Source organism: Bacillus rossius, chromosome 7 (genome assembly GCF_032445375.1).
Source record: "Bacillus rossius redtenbacheri isolate Brsri chromosome 7, Brsri_v3, whole genome shotgun sequence".
Taxonomy (NCBI): domain Eukaryota; kingdom Metazoa; phylum Arthropoda; class Insecta; order Phasmatodea; family Bacillidae; genus Bacillus; species Bacillus rossius.
This window is the reverse complement of record NC_086335.1, coordinates 37,363,498-37,388,185: the sequence shown is the minus strand read 5'-3', so window position 1 is coordinate 37,388,185 and position 24,688 is coordinate 37,363,498. Positions and strand designations below refer to the sequence as shown.

Genomic DNA, 24,688 nt, shown 5'->3' with positions numbered 1-24,688 from the left:
ATGTTGTACCTATGTTACATAGAAAATTCACACGCATTTAATTGCTCGTCTGTTTCGCTTTAGGAATTTTACACGCGCCTTTTAATTTTTAAACCACAGACTTCATGTGCGAGCAGTACTGCGTTTTAATGGATTCTGTAACGTTTAAAATTATAATTTTCGGTGTAGTTTTAATTATTTATAATACGCCTTCCCCCGGAGTATCAAAACGGCATAGAAACGGTGATGTTAATAATACTAATAAATACACAAGTGACTAATATTTTTACTACAACAAATAAATTTTATTGAATATTTTTTCCCCAGATATATTTTAGACTAGTAAAATTATCTAGCCAGAATTTATTTGGAAAGTTTGGTTTTATCTCAGGCAGATTCAGTATTACGAATATCAGCAAATTTTTCACACGGAATTATTGGAGCAGTGTACTCACGGGATTGGCTACTTGAAGACAACCTAGAAAGTATGTATGTATACATGTACGCATATAGTTCCCTACCACTCCCCAGCTCTCGGTTGAATGTCAACCCTGGTTTGCCTGCCGCACTGCAGAGCGAAACTTAGGTACCCACTACTTCGAAAGCCATGATATAGTTTATCAAACAAACATTTAAGGTTCACATCGCCTCCTTGACTCCAGCAACCATCATACAAGTTTCACGATTGTGTTTTCACACCTACTACACCACTAGCAAGAAAAGATGTTTTACCCGCCATGTTCTTACTTCAGCCATTGTATCCAGGGATACAGTCCTTTCGACAGCCCTTCCCTTTCATTGGTTGTCTTCTTCCGTCTCTAAGATGAATATATCACTTCCCCCCCCCCCCCCTCAAGCTGCCTGCAATCTTTCTGGCCTGTAATCTTGGCCAGTCCAAGCAGGGGTTAGGCTAGCCTGACCTTTCCTCCCAGAAGGCAATGCGGAATCAATAACGTCGCGTGGTAGCAAGTTCTCAGGTGAAAGTCGGCGATGTCGAGAATTCACAAATAACACCTCTAGTTTATTTCTGCTTGTTTCAGGAGCATTTACCGGGTGAAATAACATTGACAGCGTTTGCATCACTGGCATTTTTGTTATGCCGCAGATGTGAAACTCATTAGGTACTCGTTTATTTTTACACGATTTTTCTTATTAGACCGACAGTGTTTGTTAAGTGAAGACAAAATGTGGACGTTTTACAAATAAAGAGTAATAGTTGTTCTACTTCGGCTTTTAAAAAATGCATTTTTTTTCTCTCCGGGTATTTTGAAAAGGGATTAATGAAATCGCCGCGTGCTTGTATGTGGCATTAACATCCTAACTGAAAAATTAAAAGTCAGTTGGAACTGAATCTTTATGTTGTCATTTGTAATGGCGAACTGTAAGTTTTGAATGAAGAACGAAACATTTTCTTATTCAGAACGAGCGTTCTTCTTGGCGGTGCTCTTTCAGAACGACGATGCTTGAGAAAAAAAGCTTTTCAAGTTACAGTTGGTGCAAAGGAATGTATTGTCGGAAGGAAACACTAAAAGTATTTCATTTCAAGGGTGATCCTATGACATTGTTACGATTATTAAAACAATAATCGTCGTGGGAAAACTACTGGGTTCGTAAATGGATAGCCCAAATTAAAGATTTTACTACACAGTTTTATTTATTGCCAATATTTACATCACTACAAATAATCTTCTAAAAATGCCTAGTAATCAATTACACTTAAAAATGTTTATTCACCAGTCACTCGGTTTTTACACACCGCACACCTCGCTGGCCCGCACATCTGGCGCAACTCTCGCCGCAGCACTCCTCGTGGACTTCCGTCGCGGAACTCCGTCGCCGCACTCCGCCACCGCCGTCGCACTTCTCTTCGCCGTGGATCTACTCGACGCTTCACCCGGAACTTCGCTCGGGACTCTCGCCGCACACCCGCGGCACTATCGCCCGGATCAACTCCACTCTGAACTCAACTCTCGGTGGCCGGCGTCCTGGCTTATATAGGTCCAGGCGCCACTTCTAGAATTTACGAGCGCGGCTGGGGCCAGTCGCGTCATTCCGCGCCGACCCGACGCCAGAAATATCGAGATGCGCGGTGGCCCGCGGAACTTCCCAGCTGTAAGGTGTCAGATAACGCCGCAAAGGCAGAGCGTCGCTAGGGGAGCAGAGGGAAGGTGGGGGGAAGAGACGATACTTGTAATCTACCAGGCGCGCGCGGCACGTCTCACGTTGCGGCGGCCACGTGACATCAGTGGCCGTGCGGGGCCGTCAGCCAGCTCCGAACCTGCACGCGCCGCGGCCCTGCTCACGTTCGTAACAATATTGTAGGTCTAGCCAATAACCCGTGCTTCGCTCACGCACTCTCAGGGTATTGCGGATATTTTACCATTGTGAGATCAGTATGTGTTTAATCCCAAACTTTTTTACTAAAGAAATACACAGTAAATTGTCAGGTAAGTAAAAGATTTGATTCATAACAAAAAAAAGTTTATTAATGCTATTTTCGTAAATGGTTGTGCGTAAGCCTTTTTAATCTTTAGTGTAGACTAGCTGCCCGACCCGGCTTCGCACGGTTGTATTAATGGGGAAAAAAGAGATCAAATCTCTTATTTACAGTTATAATAAATGAAATAAAATGAAAATTAATTAATTTTGACAAAAACTTAATACAATGCTTTGTAATGTACCGAAGAAAAAACGAATAGCACCGATGGTTTCCCGACTCGAGCACGCAACGTTGTCATGGAGACGAAGTACCCACTGTTTCCCGGGCTTAAACACCAATCAACATTGATAGTCAGTTTATTATTAATTATAAATTATTAAGAACATTAATAGAAATAAAAACCATCCTATCTCTCAAGTTGGAAAAAATTACACATAAATGCCAATTTTCATCGAAATCGTTTTACTTGGTGAAGAGTTCTCTGGAAACAAACATCAGGACCCTGGATATTAAGATTAAGTATCCGATTATTACTAACACTTGAGTGACTTTTTTGAACTATTAAATTACAGTAGATGAATATCTGTTGAAAATATTTATGACAGAGCAACAAATGCAAAAGAGGAATTGTGTTAATATTTACAGAAATACCTGTTAGAGCAAAGCAATGCCTTAAAAATGAAATAGAACTCGAGTTATCTCTCTCTATCTCTGTCTCTCGCTCCATTTCCCCACCTTGTCCCCTCCCCACCATTGGTGACCTCGAGCTGTGGTAACCGCCGCGCGTAACACACGCGAATGAGAACCAGTTACGTCAGGGGAAAGACTGCACGCAGCCACGAGGAGTTAAACATGGTGTTAAGTCGTGTCTGTTAGTGTGGCGATGCCCCGAGACCCGTGGTCTTCCCGGCTTCTTGGACCGGATACCTACCTGTCTGATCCTATTGCGTGTCTCATCCGTAGTTTGCAGTGTGTGTACCCTGATGGAAACATTTCTGCCGTTGGCGCTCTCCTTGTTTCGCTCTGCCCTGTTGCTGTTTAAATCTGTCTGGAACATTGCCAGGCGGTATCAGTTGAGCAGAAGTGTGTACTGCAAACTAAGCGTGAGACACTATGTAGCCAGGCTCCTTGCAAGCACGGAGCGATGCGACGTGGTGCTCAGACTGACGCGTGTTCCTAAACGTCTCTTATCTGTGTCGTAAAGCTGTGCGCACAACGATCTGTCACCCGTCCGCCCGCCCGCCCGCCCGCCCGCCTTCCATCCACAAGCCGAGCGATTCGCGTAATCCGCACGTCCGTCAGAATATTTTTTTTCCTTTCCGACGCTGCCGACAACTATTAAGGCTGATATTTTTTTTTTTGGGAAAATTTATCATGCAAAGGTTAAGCACTTTTAAATGATGAAACTAACTTTTAAAATATTTATTTCAATACATTTTCGAGTTACCCTGCTTAGTTACTTTTGTGTTTAGGACATATTTCAAACTTACGTCTTCATAAGCAAGTTAAAAACATAATACGGAAGCAGATCAGTAAATAATCAGACTAAAAAAAAAAAATCCTTTTAAAATAAAGACAATGCCTTTTAGATATTTTTGAGGTTATAGTAATTAACTTAGATAATCAGGGTTCTCGTAGACGGGAAATCTGAAAAACGTGGAGAATGAGGGTTTTGAAAATTAATCTTCGAAACCTTGAAAACACAGGGAAATTGCCATTATTAGTTAATCAAACTGGATTAATAATTTAAAATGTTTTCCTGTGTGTGTGTGTGTGTGTGTGTGTGTGTGTGTGTGTGTGTATATATATATATATATATATATATATATATATATATATATATATATATATATATATATAGCTCACAGATACGTACTGTAAGAATGTCACTAAAGCCATGCGCCTGTTTCGCGTGTTTACCCGTACTCTACTCGGACCTAGGACACACGACCTACGACGATGTGTTGTTAACTGACCAGCATTCGCTGGCCTTGAGTTGTAAAGACAGAAAAAACAACAGTGCGGTTAGCTTCTTTCTTTTTTTTAGCCTTCGGCTCATTGAAATCAACCAGACTGATTTAGAAGGCAGGACTTCCTAATTTGCATGAGTCAGGGGTTTACAAAGTGACTTTTTTTATTGACTTGTTTTAAAAGCGTCTAAATCAGTGCTGTATTTACGCCTGGAATTATTCCTTACCATAGGAATATTCTGCAATGTTACTGATTAATTGTCTGTGAATTTTCCTGTCACGAAACGTTACACTTAAAAAAAAAGTGAACAAGTTTTTGAGTACTTTCCTGTGACGTGTAAACGCAAATAAACTTACAATACGAAACTCGGACACGAAATTTAAAGTAGAGTATTTAAAAAAATAATATCGGAGCGTGATGAAACATACTGAAAATAAAATATTCTGGTTTCAAGTACATACCAAAATTTCTAGACGCGGACCATACTCTTACTTTCTGCGCCCTCCGCTTGAATTCGCTGCCTGAATCGTAAAACGTAGACATAAAAAAAAAAACTTAACCCCGACTTGAACCTGATTTTCGACAAGGAATTTATTAAGATACCGTCCATATTGTAAATACTTATTACAAACAAATCTTAATCTTATTGATCTGATTCAAATTTATTATTTTTTGTTTAAAAAAGATAAAAAGTTCCTTGAGCCATACAAGCGCGAGCTCTACCTATGTTACCGAGACCGTTGACATGTTACAAGGAGGATATTTTTCATAATCATTGTTTTGCCAGTTTTCTTAGGTATTTTAAAACTTGATATTACTTTTTATTGTGACTAATTTAATTCACCAAATTTATTCCGAGTTTTTCACACTATTAATATGTTTAATTTGTTATACCAATACGTTTGGTATGCCACTTAATGTTTACAAAAGTGACTGTATACGGGTTTAAGTTGGCTGTACGTGGGTCCACCATCGTTGTGTCACATTTCCATTCATCGACTACCGTTTCATTCTTACGAAGTTAGTCCTACCAAATGCGGGAAGCCTTCTTTTCACAGACGAGAGAGCCAAACCTCCGATCGTGCATCTTCGGTATTTTTGTTCATCGTATTAGGTTAGCTACATTATAAATACTTAAAAACATTGTGGACGGTTGATTTGGTTAGGATAGCTACATTAAAGATACTGTGAAATCATGTAAACGGTTTCCTAGCCCTGGATAGCTACATATTAAAAAGTTATTTGCTAAGCAACCATAAAATGATTTTACAGTATTTTTAATCTATACTTACCTAATATAACCAACCATCCACAATGTTTTAAAGTATTTATAATGTAGCTAACCTATCCTAATCGACCGCAAAATTTAATGCCACACCGGTTTATACGAAGAAAAAAAAAGCGAGCATGAACTTCGGGGAACTTCGGGTGTGGCTCTCTCGTCTGTGAAATGAAGGCTTCCCACCAAATGCTGTGTACCGAGAGCTAAGATGTTTAAATACACAAAAAAGTATTTAGAAACGGAAATACAACGCATTCCAAGGATAATGGGGAAGGAATCTGCCATGACTGATCGGAAGGAACCGCCATTGCATTATTTGGGATTCCGGATACCCACGGGGGAACAGTAGTAAGGATGGATTTTCTGGGATTCCAACCCAAGGCCCGCCAAACTGAACGGCTTTGAGGCATGTGAACGTGACGTGAGATGCGATCGTAGACTGGATCTAGGATAGACTATTCAGTAAAGAGCCGTGTGCCATCCACAATGTTTATTCAAAAGTGATTTTTTTTCTCTCTCTCTCTCTAGAGATGCGTGAAATTTTGAATATTTGTTCATTTCAACACAAACTTGTGTAGGACTTATGTCACAAAATATTAGTACAAATACAGTTACGGTTAATGTCGGACAGCTTTGCGCTATTTTCACCTCTGTTCAGTGGTGAATGGCAAAACGTGTATGCCTATGTCAGTAGGTGTCGGTGGCGATAACTTTGTCTCCCCAATGTTATTGAACCATTTTTCTGTACGCGATATTTAAATTTTTTGTAACCAAGCACTCCCGTTTCTAAACAGCTATTAATTCGACGCTTCGCCTCTGGGTTATGTTTCTCACTCGTTATCACAGTAATGGACTAAATACTATGGACATACATAATATATATATTTTGGGCATAACGACGTGTTAATTAAAACTTGATCAAATAATATGGTTACACATTAATGTCGCATATAAAACGGACATGATTTGTAACAACTGCATAGCTGACCTATTAGCATCCCCCCTCCCCCCCCAAAAAAAAATCAACTCCAAATACCACATAATTTTTAGCAATGCACACTTTATCCTTCCAGAAAATGTGAGTATTTCGCACAGTAGTATAAAATTCATTTCAGTCAATTTCCCAGAACGACATATACAATCTCTCCTGAGATTAAAAATAATGATATTGGCGTGGGACCAATTAGGTTTCGAGTTAAATAAATGCGAGAAATGTGCCAAAGACTTCTGATCGAACAAACAAGTATTTATATTTTAATTTTATCAATAATTAAAAAGGTGTGAAAAATATATTTTATAAGGGCCTTTTAAAGTAAGTTAGAAATAAAGATTTTTTTTATTCACTTTCAAGGACCGAACGAATTATCGCAGCTGCTTGAAATTTGACAAATGTTTAAGTGGTTTTACAGTCGTGTGTTGGCAAATGTTACAATTTTTAAAAATATTTCACGTGCGACAAACACAAACTATTATATATAAAATGTTACTGGCAATGAAATTGGCGATACAGCCATCATCTTTTGAGAAAATAATTATGTTTATTCTAAATTTACCATTCATTCGGAAAATATTTGTGTGAACACATCAAAAAAATTAAGAATTAAAAAAAATCACCAATAATAATATTAACAATGCCCCAGTTTAACCATCTTTCGAAAACAAAATTATTCTAATACGCATTTCAGTTACGTCTCGCCCGCGACGTACTGAAAATTGAATTTTTTTTATAGGAAAGTTTCTCGTGCCCGCGTATTATGTCGCGCTGACGTCACAGCTATGTCGAATGTGATTGGTTAGGAAATGATTGTATTTGCATAGCGTCCATGGCGGTGTACCCGTTTCGCAATTGTGATCCTAGCGCTTTTTGTATATGAAAGTGGTTGCTAACGTATTTTCCCAAGATGGCAGAACGAGAAGTATGACAACATGTACAAATATTTATTTACTTTGTCGCTTTGTTCCATACCGTTTACGCAGAAAATTTTGAATGGTCATTCGAATACTAGCACACTGCACACATTTGTGGCGTATTAAGGCTGCGCGCGGAATTGCTGTGTGTAGGGCTTGGAGTAATCTATAATTTTATCCGGAAAGGGTATGGGAGGTGGTAAAGTGGCGCAAATATATCGCTCTATTTTCTCTGAAATTTGTTAATGAGTGTATTTTGTTTCATGAAGGTGTATTTTTTTCTGAGGGCTTTCGGCAACCGTGACTGGCAGTAAGTTAACTATGCTTGATTTGAAAAGTAAATATTGATAATGTATAAGTTAACACTATATATCCTACGGGCGGGTGCTATTTTCTGACAGTTAACTTTTTTAACATTTTTTAGTTTGGCAGCTGAATATTCTTACATCATTCAAAAGTGTGCTCGCCCATTTGATAGAATATGCCTCTTTAAACAAACTTAATTTTGGGTTCCTAAAACATTCCATACTTGACAGGGAGACTTTGATTATAGTCCAATAAATATTAGTAATGCTCAAGCAGTCATTTGAAAATTTATTAGCTGCCGCAGAAAATGGTAAAATTTCCAGAACTCTCTAGTAGGGGAAGCATGTGACTTCTGTGGCCTGTGACGTAGCGGATGTTCATCCGGATATCGAACCGAAGGCCTAACTAATGAAACATGGACGAAATTATAGTACGTAATTATCAGTATGAAGACGTTTTCAGTTCATAGATGGATGATACCTGCGAATCGGCAATTACACTGGAAGTATTAATCGACTAAACCCTCACGTATTTCGTATTTATGGCTCAAATACTAACCTTTTTGTGTTTGAAGGTCATAAGCGTTCATCACATCCTGAAGAACTGCTGCTTACCATTGACGCTGAAGTTCACATCGTCGACAAAGCGCAGTTACTATGCATGTAATTCAGCAGTTGCAACGGCCGTGGTAAACTTCTCTCGACACCAGGAAACGAAACACCGCGCAGTTCCAACTCGACGACGCGGCGCCAGCGAGAATTCCAGCAGAGCAGGAGTCCAGGAGGGAAGTCGGAAGTTAGTTCCGCGGGCCGCCGGCAGAGCTCGCTGGCCGCTAGTGTACCGGGAGACAACTGACGTGCTCACGTGCCGCGTGACCGCTCCGGGGGCCGCCTGTCGTCACGTGATTCGCACGTCACGTGCTCACGTGCTCGGCACGCACCTCGCTCACGGCCGACAACCCCCTGCTGCGTCAGTGGACCAGTCACGGCCAGCCCTCTTCCTTGGAGAGTGGTGGACTCTCATTTCCAAGTCTCAGTTCGGCCATCTTCTTAACGGGATACAAGAGCCAGTCCTGTCAGTCGTTATCCGATAGAGCGCGCGGGTATCGCGAATATGCAGCGCTCGGCTGCGGCGAGGCTTACTCCGCGCGCGGGGTTGCCAAGTCGTCAGTCGCGCGCTGGCCGCTGTCGCAGTGCCTTGGTTATCTGCCTCCCTGCCACCCGATATGTTTCCTCGCGGCCAGACACCAGCTCCGCCGGTATCCAAGGCCTTCACATGCTGTGCGCGTTATATGGGCACGTGTTATTTTACTTACCTTTTCAATTAAACAGTTGTCAACTACAATTTCTTCGCTGAAACAATTTATTTATTAGGGATTTAGTTACTATTTGAAGAGTGTCTTATAGCCAGAGATAATGATGTATAATCTCGGCCCGGGTATGATTTTGTGGACTAATTTCGAGCATAAACCGAAAACAATAAAAAAATAATTCACAGTCTTATAACTCTAATCGACTAAAAAACCTTTCACTCGAAAGAAATAACTTATTTTAATTGTACTAAATACTTTAATAAAGTGATGTCTTAAATACTTCCTGAAATGTACAGGAACAAACACTATACAAAATTTAATGCTGTATTAAACAATGATACTCTGGCCAGAGTTTTTTTGTGTAATTTTACAGAGAATTCAAAAAGATAGTTTTTATGTATGTACATTAATGATACCGTTGAAAGACACCATTAAAAAAGTTATACAATATGTGTACTATTTAAATAAATATATTAATTACATATAATTTAGCATAACATTAAAGATTGAAATGAACATGTTGACATACGTTTTTAAACAGAATAATTATAGTCTTTCAAGCACTTTCACTGCTACGATACACATAATATTACTTTAGTAAAAGAGGTCTCTATATAAATTTATAATAAGTTCGAATTTAATTTACAAATAAACATAAAATATGTTCTGATAAACTAAATTCTAAAAAAAAATCGTATTGCTTTTACAATCAAAATATGATCATAATATTATCTACACTGTTATATTAGGACTGTGTCAAAAACAGAAGAAAACATGCATAACATTTAGGAAACCAAAACTGAAGTAATCTGTTTTATGTTTTTCTTTAGTGATTTTTGAGCTTCTTTTACAAAGTCTGGCTCTCGCGTATTTAGTCTTCGGGTATTTAATGGATCTGCTATCTCTGGAAGTAAGCACTCCGCAAAAAAATGTAGCTTTGACAGCATGAGTTTTTCCCAAATTTCTTTGTCGAACAAAATTCTTTCAACATGGAAATCATTTTTCGTAAGAACTACAAAGTCGTAATAATTTCTACTGCAGACGCCAAGTTGACCTTGAATCTGGTTTAAAAAAAAAAAAAAGTGGGTTTTTTTTAGACGCAAATCTCCAAGTTTTTCTTCGATAAAAGTTTTTTTTTTCTTTTTTGAAATATAGTCCTTTAATTTATCGTCACCAGCTGAAAATAACCATATAACTTCCAGCAAACCATCGTCTGCCACTAGTACATCTGGAGATATTCCGAGAAATGAAAAGCTTGGGTGCACAAAAAAGCCACAATCTTCGACTTCGACATTTTTTAGTTTGGATTACATATTCTTAGCCACATTTTCGTTAACTCGTCCAAACTGAACGGCTTTGGAATTTATCTCCCTGTGATACAAAATTTATTTTACTAGACAGTGACAGGATGTATGTGTTCTTTTTACCACAAAACCGAAACTATATATGCTGTAAGTCTGTTCATAGAAGCATCCCTCCATTTAGTGTTCTCGTGTTGACCAACAGTACTTCCTTCTTTCCAACTCATGAATATTTTTTTATTTTGTTGCATCCCGATTCAGGTTTTTGAGGATAAACTTCATCTTTGTATCAAGTTCTTCAGGACTCAACACCTCTTCAGGACACAGAATGTCTTCAGCACTAGGACCATACACCAAATCAGGACCAGGAGTGTTGTTTGGTCGTCTCTGTTTATTTGGAGGGCCATCTTCATGCTGGAGACAGCTAATTTTTAAAACTGTTTGGAAGTATTTTCCTGGGCTTCGACCAAATTTGTTTTTCCATGGGATGAAGTGCCACCTAAGACCTCTGACATGGGCCAGTCCAGCTCCCATACAACGAGCGTGATAAGAGCCTCTTTTAGCAAAGTTTACCCGTTTTCCACCTGAAAACTTAGCTAACATATTCATATATCGGTCAACTTGATTTTTAGTTTTGTTAAGTACGAGTCTATCAGATTTCATTACCATAGGATCAAGAGCCTTTTCAATAGCTTCTATAATCCCCGACTCTTTCACAAATGTCACAAAATTTTCATTGGTATTTTTTCTTTTTCAGTATTCTACACGGCAGTTTTCGTGACAACCGAATACATGATGAGGACCATTTTTTATGTCAAGTTTTAATCGAACGATAGATGTACCAACAAGAGATGTTCCAGCAATTTCGATTGCTTTTCTAGCGCCGGATTTTAATCTTACTATTGTTGATTCAAGCAAACGACGCGCAGATGGTGGAAATGACATATTTCTGGAAAATTTGTGACAATGGTTTTTTTTACAATGTGGTTTGCACACTCAATTTTTATGACTTCCCTTCCGTAAGGAACTCGCTGCTTTATTCTAAAGTAAACACTGAATCTCCGTCACCAAATTTAGTATTTTAACAAGTGCTGCTCAACACTCCCGCAGAACCCTTCTACTATTATAGTTTGTTCCATTACAGTGCTTGGACCACTATAGTTTTTAAAGCAAAGATGTTCATTCACCTTTTTGTCTTTGAGTCTTGCAAATTCGCATGCGAAGCAATACTTCCTTTTCACTCCCAGGTACAAGAGTTGGTTTGTTTCGGCTCTGATAATGCAATTCTTCAAAAGAAAAAAAAAAGTTAACATGCACATTTTGACTGGATGTTGTAAGTACTGATATATTTTATTTTAAGAACAACATACTATAAAGGAAGCATTGGTGTAAACAAGAAGATAACTAACTTACCACTCCACTTAAATTTAAACTATGTCAGTCAGTCCTCTTATTCCAGCCGCCGTCCCCTACGACACTAATATGTGGTGTATTATTTTCTACGTTCCCTATGGCAATAGCTAGTTTTTTTTCCATTCTCTATCATTTTCTTGGAAAGTTGTCTGCCGAAACTAAATTTAAAAAAAATCATCGTAGTAGTAGCGTTAAGAAAACTTACGCAAATCACATGTACACATATTTCACAACACAAATCTATCACATTATAGGGTTGTGCGAATATTGTATTTTGGTGGTCGAAAATTTTGAATAGAACAGGAATTTTTTTTTTATTTATTGCTAATAAATTCAAGGTCAAAAAATTATCTTACATTTTCACTTAGATAGATACATAACAATACAAACACATGTAGTGAAAATAGTAATACCATATTAACTTTTGCAGACAAAGTGAAAATTGTACCATGTTTATTAACTATTGAAGCAATGTAAACATCATTAATATGCACATTTCTCAGATAGAAATATTAAAAAGTGCAGTGTTGTACTTTTTAAAATTAAAATTAAAATCCAAATTCCATGACCGCAATTAATAACGGAGGGGGGGGGGAGTTGAGAATTTGTAAAATTTGAAGGAAGTAGGCTGGAAAATAACTTGTTGCACTCATGGGTGCCGCGTGTTGAGATCCTCTTCAAGAGAACTATACTACCAGCCAGCTTGTGTTAGCTACCCAAGGTCGACGGCTCACTGTTGAGATTCAGCGCTTCGTTCCGTGTTGTCACTGGGCGCCCTCACACGTACATACCCACACCACTTGAGGCAGACATTCCTCCAACTGCCCGAAAGTAGCGGCAATCTCCTGATAGTTCTGTAGATCTCTTTCCAGGAGTGTCACGTGAAGGCTGACATTTCACGAATGTGGTAGCACGGTCGTGGGCGGCGAGTGCTAAGAGATGGTGTTATCATATTGTAACACGTATATTTATAAATGTGTTTGTATGTAAATCTGTTTAGTTTCGCTATTTAAAACGTGTTTATCTTAAAACGTTCATTGGTTACCAAAAAGTAATCAGTAGGTAGAAACCAGAATCTATAACTGTAACTGCCATGGGCACATAGCGGCGGTGAGGACTGCCATACACACAGTGTGTGAGGTAACATTGCGTGAAATATACCCTGTATTATTTGAATGCTGATATTGTTCCTGTAGATGCTAGCTGCCAGACGAACGGTCACGTGTCACGGCTTGTTTTGGTATCAATTCAGGTCCTACATGTACTTGTAGGTTATCAGTTTTTTTCCATAAGACAGCCATCTATTAAGGGAAATAAATAGTTAGATATAACAGTGTATTATTTTCGTGCTAGAGAAGGTTGAATACGGATTCAAGAGAAAAAAACATTTTTTTATTAGGTTAGATCGGGGATGGTCAAAACTAGTCCAAATGATAATAACGATGCTTTTACCTGGAATCGTGAAGTGTCGTATGGTTAAGAGTCTACTGTATATCGGCAAATAAGCAATGACGACTATAATATCTTATGAAAAAAAAGAGAAGTTTGGCTTCACCTGAGTAACAACCAGCAACTACAGATGTGCCTGTAAATATTAGTAATTTTAATCTTTGATATTCGACTTCCGAATGTGAATAGTTCATAAATAACTGCGCAACTATTCGTGTTTACGAATATCCGCACACCCCAATACATTTTCCATTTTTTTTGTGACTAATATTGGTATACTAAAATTAAATTAAATACTTATTTTTAGGCAACTAATAAGATTTTCAAACTGTTGTCTCATTGCTATGTGGATTCATTCAATGTAGCTTCCTAAGTAAAAACAAAATAATGCCTGATAAAGGGATTTATCTTTAAGTTACATTCAGAAAGTCGTCTAAAAATTTACAATTATTCTTTCTCCTCCGAAGAACAGAACAACTTAAAATGTTATGTAATAATACAATGGTATATGTACCTACTGGCTGCTTAATCTACTGAGCCTTTTATTTAATGTAAACCTTAGCATGCAAGTATGGAATCAATTATGAAACTTTTCGCACAGCGGATCTAAGCTGTTCCATAATATGTAAAAAATATTTAACCTATCTAAGGTGCAAGTTTCAAGTTTCCACTTTTGGTTCACATTGTCTTGAACTCCAACAAAAAAGGTGGGGGGGGGGGGGGGAAGAGATTTCAGAGCTAGTGCACTGAGATTCTCAGGGTAGACGAATTAAGTAAAAATTATTGACGGAGTAACGAATGGTGCTAAGAAATTAAGTAACTGAAATAATATATATTGAATTGTAAGGCACAATATTATTATAAGCAGCAATTAATTTAAAAGTTGGCTAATTGTAACTAACAATTTGGCTTGGACAGTATAATACTCACGTGAATGAAAACAATACAACCGAATTGAGAACCTCCTTTTTTAAGTCGGTTGAAAATTAACTTGTTAACATGCTTACCAAATCTAATTTTCCACGTAGAACTGTTTGTTTACTCTTACTTTTAAGCTGAGGATTTTTTGCCTAACTTATACTTACATAAAATTAACGCATTTCTTGAATCAGGATAGTTTAGTTTGCAAAGCGTCACTTGATCACATTTCAAATTGAAAAAATTGGAAGTTTTTGTAAAGCACATTATGGCACAAAATATTTTTTGCCCAAACACACTTTACAGTAAATGGAAGAAATAATTAAAACTATAAAAATTTTGGGTTCACCTTCTCTTCAAACCTTTCGCTTTTCGCAGCACATCCATGCGTCTCTGAATTGATAGCACTGTTCTTAGCTTTCTTCTCGTCGTTGACACAGTACTCCGCACCATTCAGATTATTTACTGGCACGGAGGAGGTGGGGTCAGATTCCGTTAGCCGAGGATGGGTCCGAAGTGATGGCAACACGGCAGCCGGCTGCACGCTCCCGCGCGCAAGACAGGCGCAAGTGAACCTACTCGCGGCCAGAAAAAATAGCTGAAAATGCAAAATACGAAATATTTCTTGTTCTAATAAATTTAGCAGTATGCCACCGCTTACCTTTTTTATCTTTACTTTAAAAGGAAAAATTTTGCAGACTCTAAATATTTGTATATCTTACAGTTTCTTTTTTAGACCACTTTTTCTGTTTTCCTTAATTTTAAAAACGTAAAATAAAATACGTATCAATATTTTTTCTACAATATTAATCTGACAGATGATTTCTGTTGTAAAACTGCAGCAAACAAGCAAAGTACGAAATTTTTATCTGAAAAATTGTAGAAGATGTAGAAAACACTTTTTAACCTACAATTCCCTATCAAGTCGCTGGACCAGGGACGGCCTTAACGTTGGGATGGTTCCTTTCTGTAGGCCAGTTGTGACCAACTTCACTCTTTTCGGGTGCCAGATATCATTTTTGAAACTAATCCGAGGGCCAGACGCATATTAATTAATATTATATTTATTGACAATTATTTTTAATGTCTTATTTTGTAGAATGACCGGTAAATACAATATGTGGCAAGTGGTTAAGGGGGGGGGGGACCTATTAAATAATGTTTGTGAAAAAAACTTTTAATGCGAGAAGAGAGATGAATTACCATGAAACAATATATAGATTACACACATACATACATATATATATATATATATATAATATTTTTCAATATTGACCACCTCTAATCAACTTGCTCGCGACGTAAAGTTAAGCTCAAGTATGTAATGAACACTAGTTCTAATCAAGATTGTATGCAAAAAAGAAAATTACATGTTATTTTCGGCAGGAATTCCGGTTTTGTACTGAAATGTTGTTATTCATAAATGTATTTATATTAAAATCTACTAGAATTAATGTAAATGTGGAAACAAGTGTTACATTTTCGTTTTTAACGCTGCTATGAACCCGTTTCTGTTTTGTTCACACTGGTATTTTACAAGGAAAGTAGTAAAAAAATACATTCCCTGTAGCGCACAAACTAGTATAAAAGCCCGTATGTACTAGTGGCTAATATATACTCGACGGCGGTTAACACGAAATTGGTTTGCCACGAGCCAAGTATTCATTCTTGAACAAGGACATAATTAATCAGGATTGCTAGAAGTCTTTGAGTCATGGGAAACACGGAAAAGTCGGAGTTTCAAAGAAGAGGTAAGGGAAGACCAGGAGATGTCACGGAAAACTTTTAACGGCCAGGAAAAACTATCCCATGAGATAGAAATGTTTTGCCCGAATTACAGTGCTAGCAAAATAATTTCCTTTAGTGTTATAAAATCTTCCGACTGCTTAAAAAAGAAATTATTTTTTAAACTTTAAGATGTCAAATAATTAGTATTATAAGTGGAATAATTTATATTAGATTAATTAAAATCTTATCGGAGAGAGTAATAATAACTACTTCTGCCTAATAGGAATCTTTTGGTGTTGTGATATAGTTTCTGCAACAGTTTTGGCTTAGCAGCAGAAAGATTTTAATTTTGGTATGACGTTTTTGTCGAAGTATTAAACAGTTTCATAGATGACTGGATTTTTTTTTGTTATAGATAAACCTGTAAACGCCAAGGGAATTACTCTGATATTCTGTAGAAACTGTGATAATAGCTTACTCCTATAACTCAAATCATGCACAGGAAGTAAGATGAACTAATCTATTCTTGAAGTTTATGAATTATAAATAACAATAACTCATTTACGAACCCCGAACTAATCAGTACATAATCCTTTGCATTTTTAACGAGAAAATCTAAGACAATTTACTTTCTGTGTCCTTCAGTTTGCATTCAGTCAACTAACTGTGTAGTTATTTAGTAGCACTGTTGTTCTCAATCGTTGTTTTCGGAAAGTAGTCCTTATACATGCGAATGTGAGACGTTAGACATCTTGTTTTGATGACTTGAGCTTAACAGTATTTCTACTGATCACATATATTTATTTATTTTATGTACATTATTAAACTTCTTACATTAATGTGCATATAACAAAAATAATCGTATTTATTTGAATCGGGTGCGTGTTTTAATTTTTTTTTTGTGTTTTGCAATAAATCAGACCCAGAAAGGCGTTTGCCCAAACAACCTATATTTTGTTTGTCTTAAAGCTCACGTTAAATTTTGACGTTCACTCTGGCGTTTTCCGTAATTTTAAATTAACGATCAGAAAAAAACAAAGATTAAAAAGAAATGCTGATTTGTCTGTGTGAGTTCTTAATTTGTCTTCCCAATTACCGAACCCACTTCAGTCGACCTCGCAGCTTTATCAACGCGACGAAGTGACGTGTGTTATCACGTGGTGCCAAGGCCGCGCGCGCCTATGGAAGCGTTCGCGACGAGCCGCTCCGCCGCGATAACAATTTACACTCCTCGGCAACGTTCGGGAGCACTCGGCGCTCGTCGTCTGCGTGTCTAGTGACGGCGCGCGCGCCTTAGCGTTGTTTACTTTGTGCGGTGTGTATCATACTAGCGTAAACAACTAAGTGCATTAGTAGTACTACAGCGTGGTCATTCTCACTTCCATTCACGTATTGATGTTCAGGAGTCTGGGCTCAGCGTACAAGCTGGTTTACGATTGAGTACTTAGAACAGTAAGAGCTAGCAGTGTTTTTAAAAATATGACCGTAAACAAGGTTTATGGTTTTCGAACAGGCAATCGTTAACAGTTAGCTCTTCTACACACTCATGTATTAAATACAGGAGTAATTATTATAGTTAATCGTTAACGTTACATCGATGGTGAGAAAAGTCTTGCGCGAGAGTGTTTGTGAAAATTCCGCGTGATACATACACACAATAAAAACTCAAATGTATTTATCCTTTTTTTATAGCTATGTAGTTAATTCATATAAATTCGGTATCATTATATATTTTTATTATTGATTTGAAAATAGTTTGAATGAAGATAGTTTATCATCAAATTAATTTTTATTGAATTTCTATATTATTATTTAATATTTGTCTGTTTGAGCATCGCCCCAAAACTACTGGGCCGATTTTGATTAAACTTTCTGTGTTTAAAAGCTTAAGATTAGACTTAATAACTCGCTACGACGACGGGAGCCGGAGATATAACAATGAAACTTTTTTTTACAACTAAGTGCAACCAATTTAAGGTGAGCTGCCATTTATGTACCAACTTTTTCACGTTAGGCGCGTTCTAAAAAAAAAAAAAAAAAAAAAAAAAAGTGAATTTTTGCAATGCGCGCGTACCATGCAACGAAATTTTCCCTGAATGAAAAAAAAATACATACAAATAAAAAAAAGTATCTTATACTTTAGTGATTTATATTAATACTGGTCCATATAATTAAGACAGGTATTTATTTTGAATAGTGATAGAAATTGTGTTTATAAACTTTTTCAAGTGTATTTTTATAAGTTAGGTTATGTTCCTTTGTGTATAACGATGTCAGGTTTCTTGTAAGCTTCCATTGTCTTTTGCAGGAAAGTTAGTGAATGGTTTTAGTAGTTTTCTGGCCTTTTTTATAGAAGTGTTTGTAAGGTAATGCTTATAATAAACATACAGCATATTCATTGATTTTAATCTTTAATTAAAATTTATCCCGGTTGTTTTCCAAAATTAATAATTTATTTTATACACGTGTTTATATTAATATTGAATACTGAGTATTTATTTTTTTAAAATTTAATTGATACTTTACCAATCGTATTTATATCACTGCAGTCCTTTTATCATTTTATTTCTATTTATTATTTGTATGCAAAATTAAAGTTAGTTATTTACTACGCCAATTAACTATTACTTCTACGTACACGCACCTATTTTTTTTATTACACGAAGTCATAAAGAAAATAAATCACCGTGCGATGATTCGCACGCGGACACACACATAAAAGAAGCGCTGTAGTTCAGTGGTTAGAACATTCGTCTCCCACCAAGGGATTCGGGTTTGATCCCTGGCGGGGTCGAAAACCGAGATTTCGCAAGTGGGAAACGTGGCGTGACCTGTGGGTTTTCTCCAATTCATTCCGTCTCTTCTTCATATCCCATCTCACCTCACCTCACAGTCTACAGACTGGCTGGAACGACAGGTGTGTCCCTCAGGTCGGACAGCCGGTTCCTGTGAGTGTCAGCCCCGTTCCATCCATATGGACCCTGCCTCATGTGGGAAACTACATGTCGGTTTTTGACGTGAATATGTCTAAAAATTGCTTCCATAGTGGGAGGCAATTAAAAAAAAAAACGAATGATAGTAAAATCTGGGGATACAGTTTGGTGTTGCAGCTACATATCTTATCATCTCCATCCAAATTTTAATTACACCACTGGATAGCTAAAGGATCAAAGAATTCGTTACGCTAAGTGAGGACTGTGACGCATCGCACACGATGGAGGGGGGAAGCGCCGCCATTTTGAGGTCATTTTGCTTCGTTTCGATATTTCCATTTAGTGTAACTTTTGACTCTGAGAAGATACGACGTTCGTTTGCATTTCAATTGTCAGCTCTCGTCAAAATCTATCAATTGCATGTATATAACATTATTATAACATTGTTAACAAATAATAAAACATATATGTCGGACCAGTAAAAACACTCATGTAGAGCGAGTAGCTCGGTCAGGCTGACTGAGCACTGAGCCGACTGCGCACGGACGCTCCCGAGGAGCGGAAGTGTTCCAGCGTCTCTAGACACTCCAGCGTTCGGGCCGCTCCGCTCGTGCGGCGGGAGTGACGAGTGCGGGTTAGGACGAGGGAGGGACGGGTTGCGTAATCCCCGCGCCGCGACCTTGCGCGTAGCGGCCGGCGGTCTCTGGGGGCCCCCGCCCCACACTGCGAGCGCGAGCTTCGGACATGGCGGACGCGGACGACAGGATACTGCAAGGCAGGGTCAGTGGCTGTGGTGTGCATCGGTGTGTGTGTGCGGCTGTCGTCTTGGAGGGGGGGGGGGGGGGCGTGGCCGTCCGGAGTACTCCCTGCGCTCATGTCGTCTCGGACAACTACAGCGTCTGTGCGATCTTCAATTTACGGTTGTGTCAGGACACGGGTGTTAACCCTGACGAAGAACTTGTAAAGTTCTTATAAATAATGATATTTAACGAATGATGAAAAAACTGTTACTTAAATGTTCTAATGACGTGTTTAATGATTAATTTATAAAGGTTAGTTTTTAGCGCTATTTTGAAAGAATGTTTCCCGCGTTTGAAAGTCTCAACTTTTAATCCCACAGAGAATTTATTTGCGTCACTTTACGTATGACTAGAGACCTGCTAAATTCGCGGATTCATTCGGTGATAGGCTAGAATTCAAATACACATACCTCTTAGATAATTTTGCTATTGGCTTACTGTTCATCTGGACGAATCTCAACCAGTTATAAACCCTCAACTAAAGAAGGATCGAATCACAGACAAACCAGCTGAGACGACTTACAAGTCGGCAGCCAATGAACTTGCGTTATTTGCCCGAGTGTACAGGGGTATGTGCAGTCTATCCTGAAGGCCATAGAAACCGCGAATTTTGCAGATCTCTACGTATGACGTAGCTTATCAGTGACGGCAAAGATAAATATGTACGTGATAATTGATTGGCGTAGTTTTTCCCGATACATAAGGTAGTTTTATTTTTATTTTATTTTATGAAATACAAATTTCACTGGTGTTTGTTCAAACCGTAAGAAATATTAACTATAAATTTGGCTTATTGTGTAAATTAGTGCTTGGTGTCGATTGATGATGTTTTTTTACATCTGTGTGTTAAAAAATATAGACATGAAATACTGTGATTTAAGGCCGGGCTAATACAATATGCAAGGATCGAAACGGTGCAACACACAACCAACGCAAGAAAATCACGATCGTCTATGAAGCACGAAAGTCAACCCTACAACGTGAAAATGTAAAACAGTAGAAAACATATTTCTTCCCCATGCTAATTTGATAATATGTTTGTCATGAAAACACATGGAATTGTCAATACTATGATTTAAAGGTGTTTTTTTCTTTCGCTGTATGTACTCAAGTTTAACAAGCGAAAACGTGATGCATATAATAAAAATAACATTGATGCTTTCCCTGCACGTAACTTCCGCGTCTTTAAACGTTTTTAGAACACTTCACTTTAAATATGGAATGTGGAAAAAGCAAGAAGAAACCTAAGAAATTGTTGGCTGTTTAAATTGTTGGCCTATGCTGGCATTGTGTTTCTGCATCTTGCCTAGTTTACAAATGGTTAGTTTACAATCTTGTTATTGAACTTAATACATCTTGTGTTTCTTGGGTAGTTTATAAACCCGGCCTAACAGTACGTGGAGGAATAACTATGCGAATAGCTCTAGTCCAGCCAGGGGTGAAGCCAGGGGGGGGGGGGTTAGGGGTTCAACCCCCCCCCCCCCTTAGCACCAAATATTTAATTAATTTCTTATTCATCACTCAAAACAAATTTCATATTAAAATGAATAAAATTTTTACCATTACAATATTTAAATTTAAGTACCGAAAACTGCTAAAATAGCACTATTTTACACCTTAAAATCCAAATTTTCCCGGGGGGGAAGGACCCCCGGACCCCCCGCTTTAATCCGGGGGGGGGGGGGGCATGCTTCTTAACACCCCCCCCCCCCCAATTTCGAATTCCTGGAAGTGGATGGACATCCCAAAGCAGCACACTTCCTACCATCCAAATAATTATTTTCCATTCCCCTTAGGGTTGAGGATAAAAAGCAGACTCATCTCCATTAAAAATTCTTCATGAATCAGACAGAACATTTTCAAGCTTGTTTTCTTAAAAATACTTGTATACTTCCCCAAATCATGCTGAGAATTGCCCCTGTGAGACAGCGGCCAGACTGCAAGTCAAATTCTATGCAGTTCTCCAGGTTAATTCTAAATTCCTTTTAAGGACATATGCACACCTTTCCTTCCTGGTCGCCCATTCTTAACTGTTTTGTTAGCTGCTGCACACTATTCTGCATATCATCAATAGTAATCGGGAATCCTGCTTTGCAGAGAGAAAAGGCTCACTACACTAGCATGCTCTCCTTCGTGTGCCAAGATTTGGGTCCCATATTTCTTCCTACAGGTGTCTTTCCTTTAACTTATTGGAAACACCATGACTTTCCGAGGCCTGTTTGATGGACAGCTGTAAAGCCTCTTTCATCTGGTGGTGCTCATATTTCAATATGCCTCCTCTTAGCATGGCACTGCAACACTGATTTTTATGTGTTAATTTACAGATTTAATCAGTCTAATACTTAAATACTTTAAAACCATTCTTCAATTATATTAAAAAATTGTAATTGTTCTTGTGAAATGAAAATAATCCAACACTAATATCAACTAAAATTATATAATATAACATCAGGGAGGCAAAATCAACTCATGAGATTAAATTTTCAAGTAGTTCTAATGGCTGTTAATTAATGATTTTTAATAATTATACATTTTTAATGTTCAGCATTCATGGTATTAACTGATCCAGTGCTTGTCACCCCCCTTTGTTTCTATCTTTGTTAATTATCGTTAGACTTAATGTGCTAGATATCATGCTTAACATCTCACAGACATTGCACTGAAAGAAACATAAATACAATAATTAGAAAAAGTAATTACTTATCATTCTTAACACAATTCAGCAGCAGTATATTTAACTTCTTAGATGCGGGAATCCCCCTTCTGTGATCTGTGATCCAAAAATATTTTATGTTGACAAACCCAAACGACTTTTGCTCTGAATTTTAATACGTTCGACTCATGATAATTTGAATTCTTGCTCTTAATATGATTTATTTTTTTCTTAAGTGACTAATGCAGGTGCGATGACGACTACCGGTACACTTACCTTATTATATTCTATCGTGCTGCTTTCTATGTATTACAATGAGAATGTTGCATGCTACTACAGAAAACACATAGGACATTATGGTAGCACAACATCGTCATACAGATCAGACAGACGCAACTGTGCGATTGTGTCTCAAGGCCTTAGTGCTCCAGCTTTATTCTAGATTTTACTACCTGAAATATGTGCCAACTGCATGCATCGGGACACATGTTCTTGACGGTTATTTTGGCCTCAAAAAATGTTGACACTGCGGATCTTTAGTGTGCAAATGTAAGCTCATCATTAGTCTGTTCTATTGTTTTGTACAGTTGTAAGTTGCGTGGCACAAATACATCATGTTCTGTTTGTCTCTCGTCCCTCAAACTATGTGCCAATGGTTGTTTTTGGGCATATTAGTTTGCTTTCGGTCAAAGGGGCATCTGATAAAGAGGTTGCACATGCATGCACTGTCAAGTATAGGCTTTGTTGATTAATCACTAGCTTCTAATATTTCTACTTAAAAAAACATTTTCAAGTGTGAAATTTTAGTGCATGTTACTACATTAATAATCACTAAGGAAAATGGTACATTGTATTATTCAACTGTTTTTCTTCACATTTTTTACTCTTACTTTTTCTTTGCCTCTCCTTTTATGTTACATCTCCAGAAAGATTTCCCCATAATTGTCATGATTTTTTTTATTTATCTTAAAGTGATTTTTAAAATTTATTTTTCTTATTGAACAGTTTTATAATATATAAGCTCATAACATTTCTTTTTTCCTCCTGAAACTGTCATAAATTTTTTTGTTAGAATTAATCAATTTTATAATTTTGTAATGTTTTGTGAAGTGTAGTTTTTGTAGTGAATAAAAATGGTTTCTTAACTTAATTTCTTTTTCCAGAGTGCTGGTTATCTGAAAAGAGCAAAAACAGAGAAATTACGTGAAATTTTTGAAAAGGTTGGTTACTGTTTATGTTCATAGTAAAAATTGTTTCATTTTATTGTAAGCTCTAGGATGGTAAAATACCTGTGCCATAGAGAAGCTAATAATTTTTTTATGTTTAGATGTCATAAGTTTGTTAAATTTTGAATGCTGTACAATTGAACTACCTTTGACTTTATATTTTTTATTCTTTAGATGACAAAAAAAAATGTATTTAAGTGTAATTAAAAGCAAATACTCAGTCCATAATTAACTGTTTTTTTATACAACTACTAGCAACAATAGAAACTTGTGGCAATGTCATATTTAGAATATATAACATGAAGGAAATTGTACAGAAATACAAATGTTAACAGTTTGAGATTAACTACTTATACATTTATCAGGACAGTATTGTATTAAGTGTGTTCATAATAATTGCAAATTGAATATCATATAAATATATATTTTTTTACTTAAGTTTTTTAATATTTTGTATGTTTTTTAAGTATTATATAAAAAATGCTTAAAGTATTAAAATAAATGTTATGAATCTTAACTGTGCCTGACCTGGTCTTCACTATATTTTAATTAATTTTTTTTTTGTATTTCTTGTAAAATATAAAATTTATTTTTATTTTTTATAGTATGCTTCAAAGGAGGTAAATGGAGAGAAATTTATGAATGCATCAGATTTTGTTCAGCGTTATTTGGGTCTTTTCACGGATAGTGATTTCAATCCTGATTCCGTGAAGTTATTAGCGGGAATCGTTGACACCAGCAAAGATGGGTGAGTAAACAGTTATGTTTTAAACTTGGAAGTGTCTCAGCTATGTAACCTGTTAATATTAGAATCCCTTTCGGCATATACTACAGGCATAGATAAATTTCGAAGTATCTGCTTATTCTGGAAATGTTCTTGAAACTTCTATCAACTATTGAAACATTTCAGTACTTAATGTAAAATTTTTCATATTCCATGCAGCAAAAATATTTCAAATGCTTTTAACTCAATGCATCCAGCATTGAATAGCTTAGAATGATTTTTCATATTATGCCTACTGAGGTAGGAGTGAAATGTTTTGAATATAAAACAATATTTTTTTTTATC

General features: G+C 37.1%; 1 protein-coding gene across 7 annotated transcripts in view; it reads left to right on the top strand.

Annotated features, from left to right (window-relative positions):
• Positions 1-24,688, top strand: part of LOC134533831 (calcium-binding mitochondrial carrier protein Aralar1) — a 122,161-nt gene that overhangs the window by 20,184 nt on the left and 77,289 nt on the right. For 5 of the 7 annotated variants that reach the window (XM_063371516.1, XM_063371514.1, XM_063371521.1 and 2 more), the window contains 2 exons: positions 23,557-23,613; positions 24,225-24,367. In XM_063371516.1, the coding sequence (XP_063227586.1) occupies positions 23,557-23,613; positions 24,225-24,367 (200 nt within the window). Of the gene's footprint in view, positions 1-19,571; positions 19,721-23,556; positions 23,614-24,224; positions 24,368-24,688 lie in introns of those variants that run through there. The other 2 variants (XM_063371519.1, XM_063371517.1) reach the window with 2 other exon arrangements.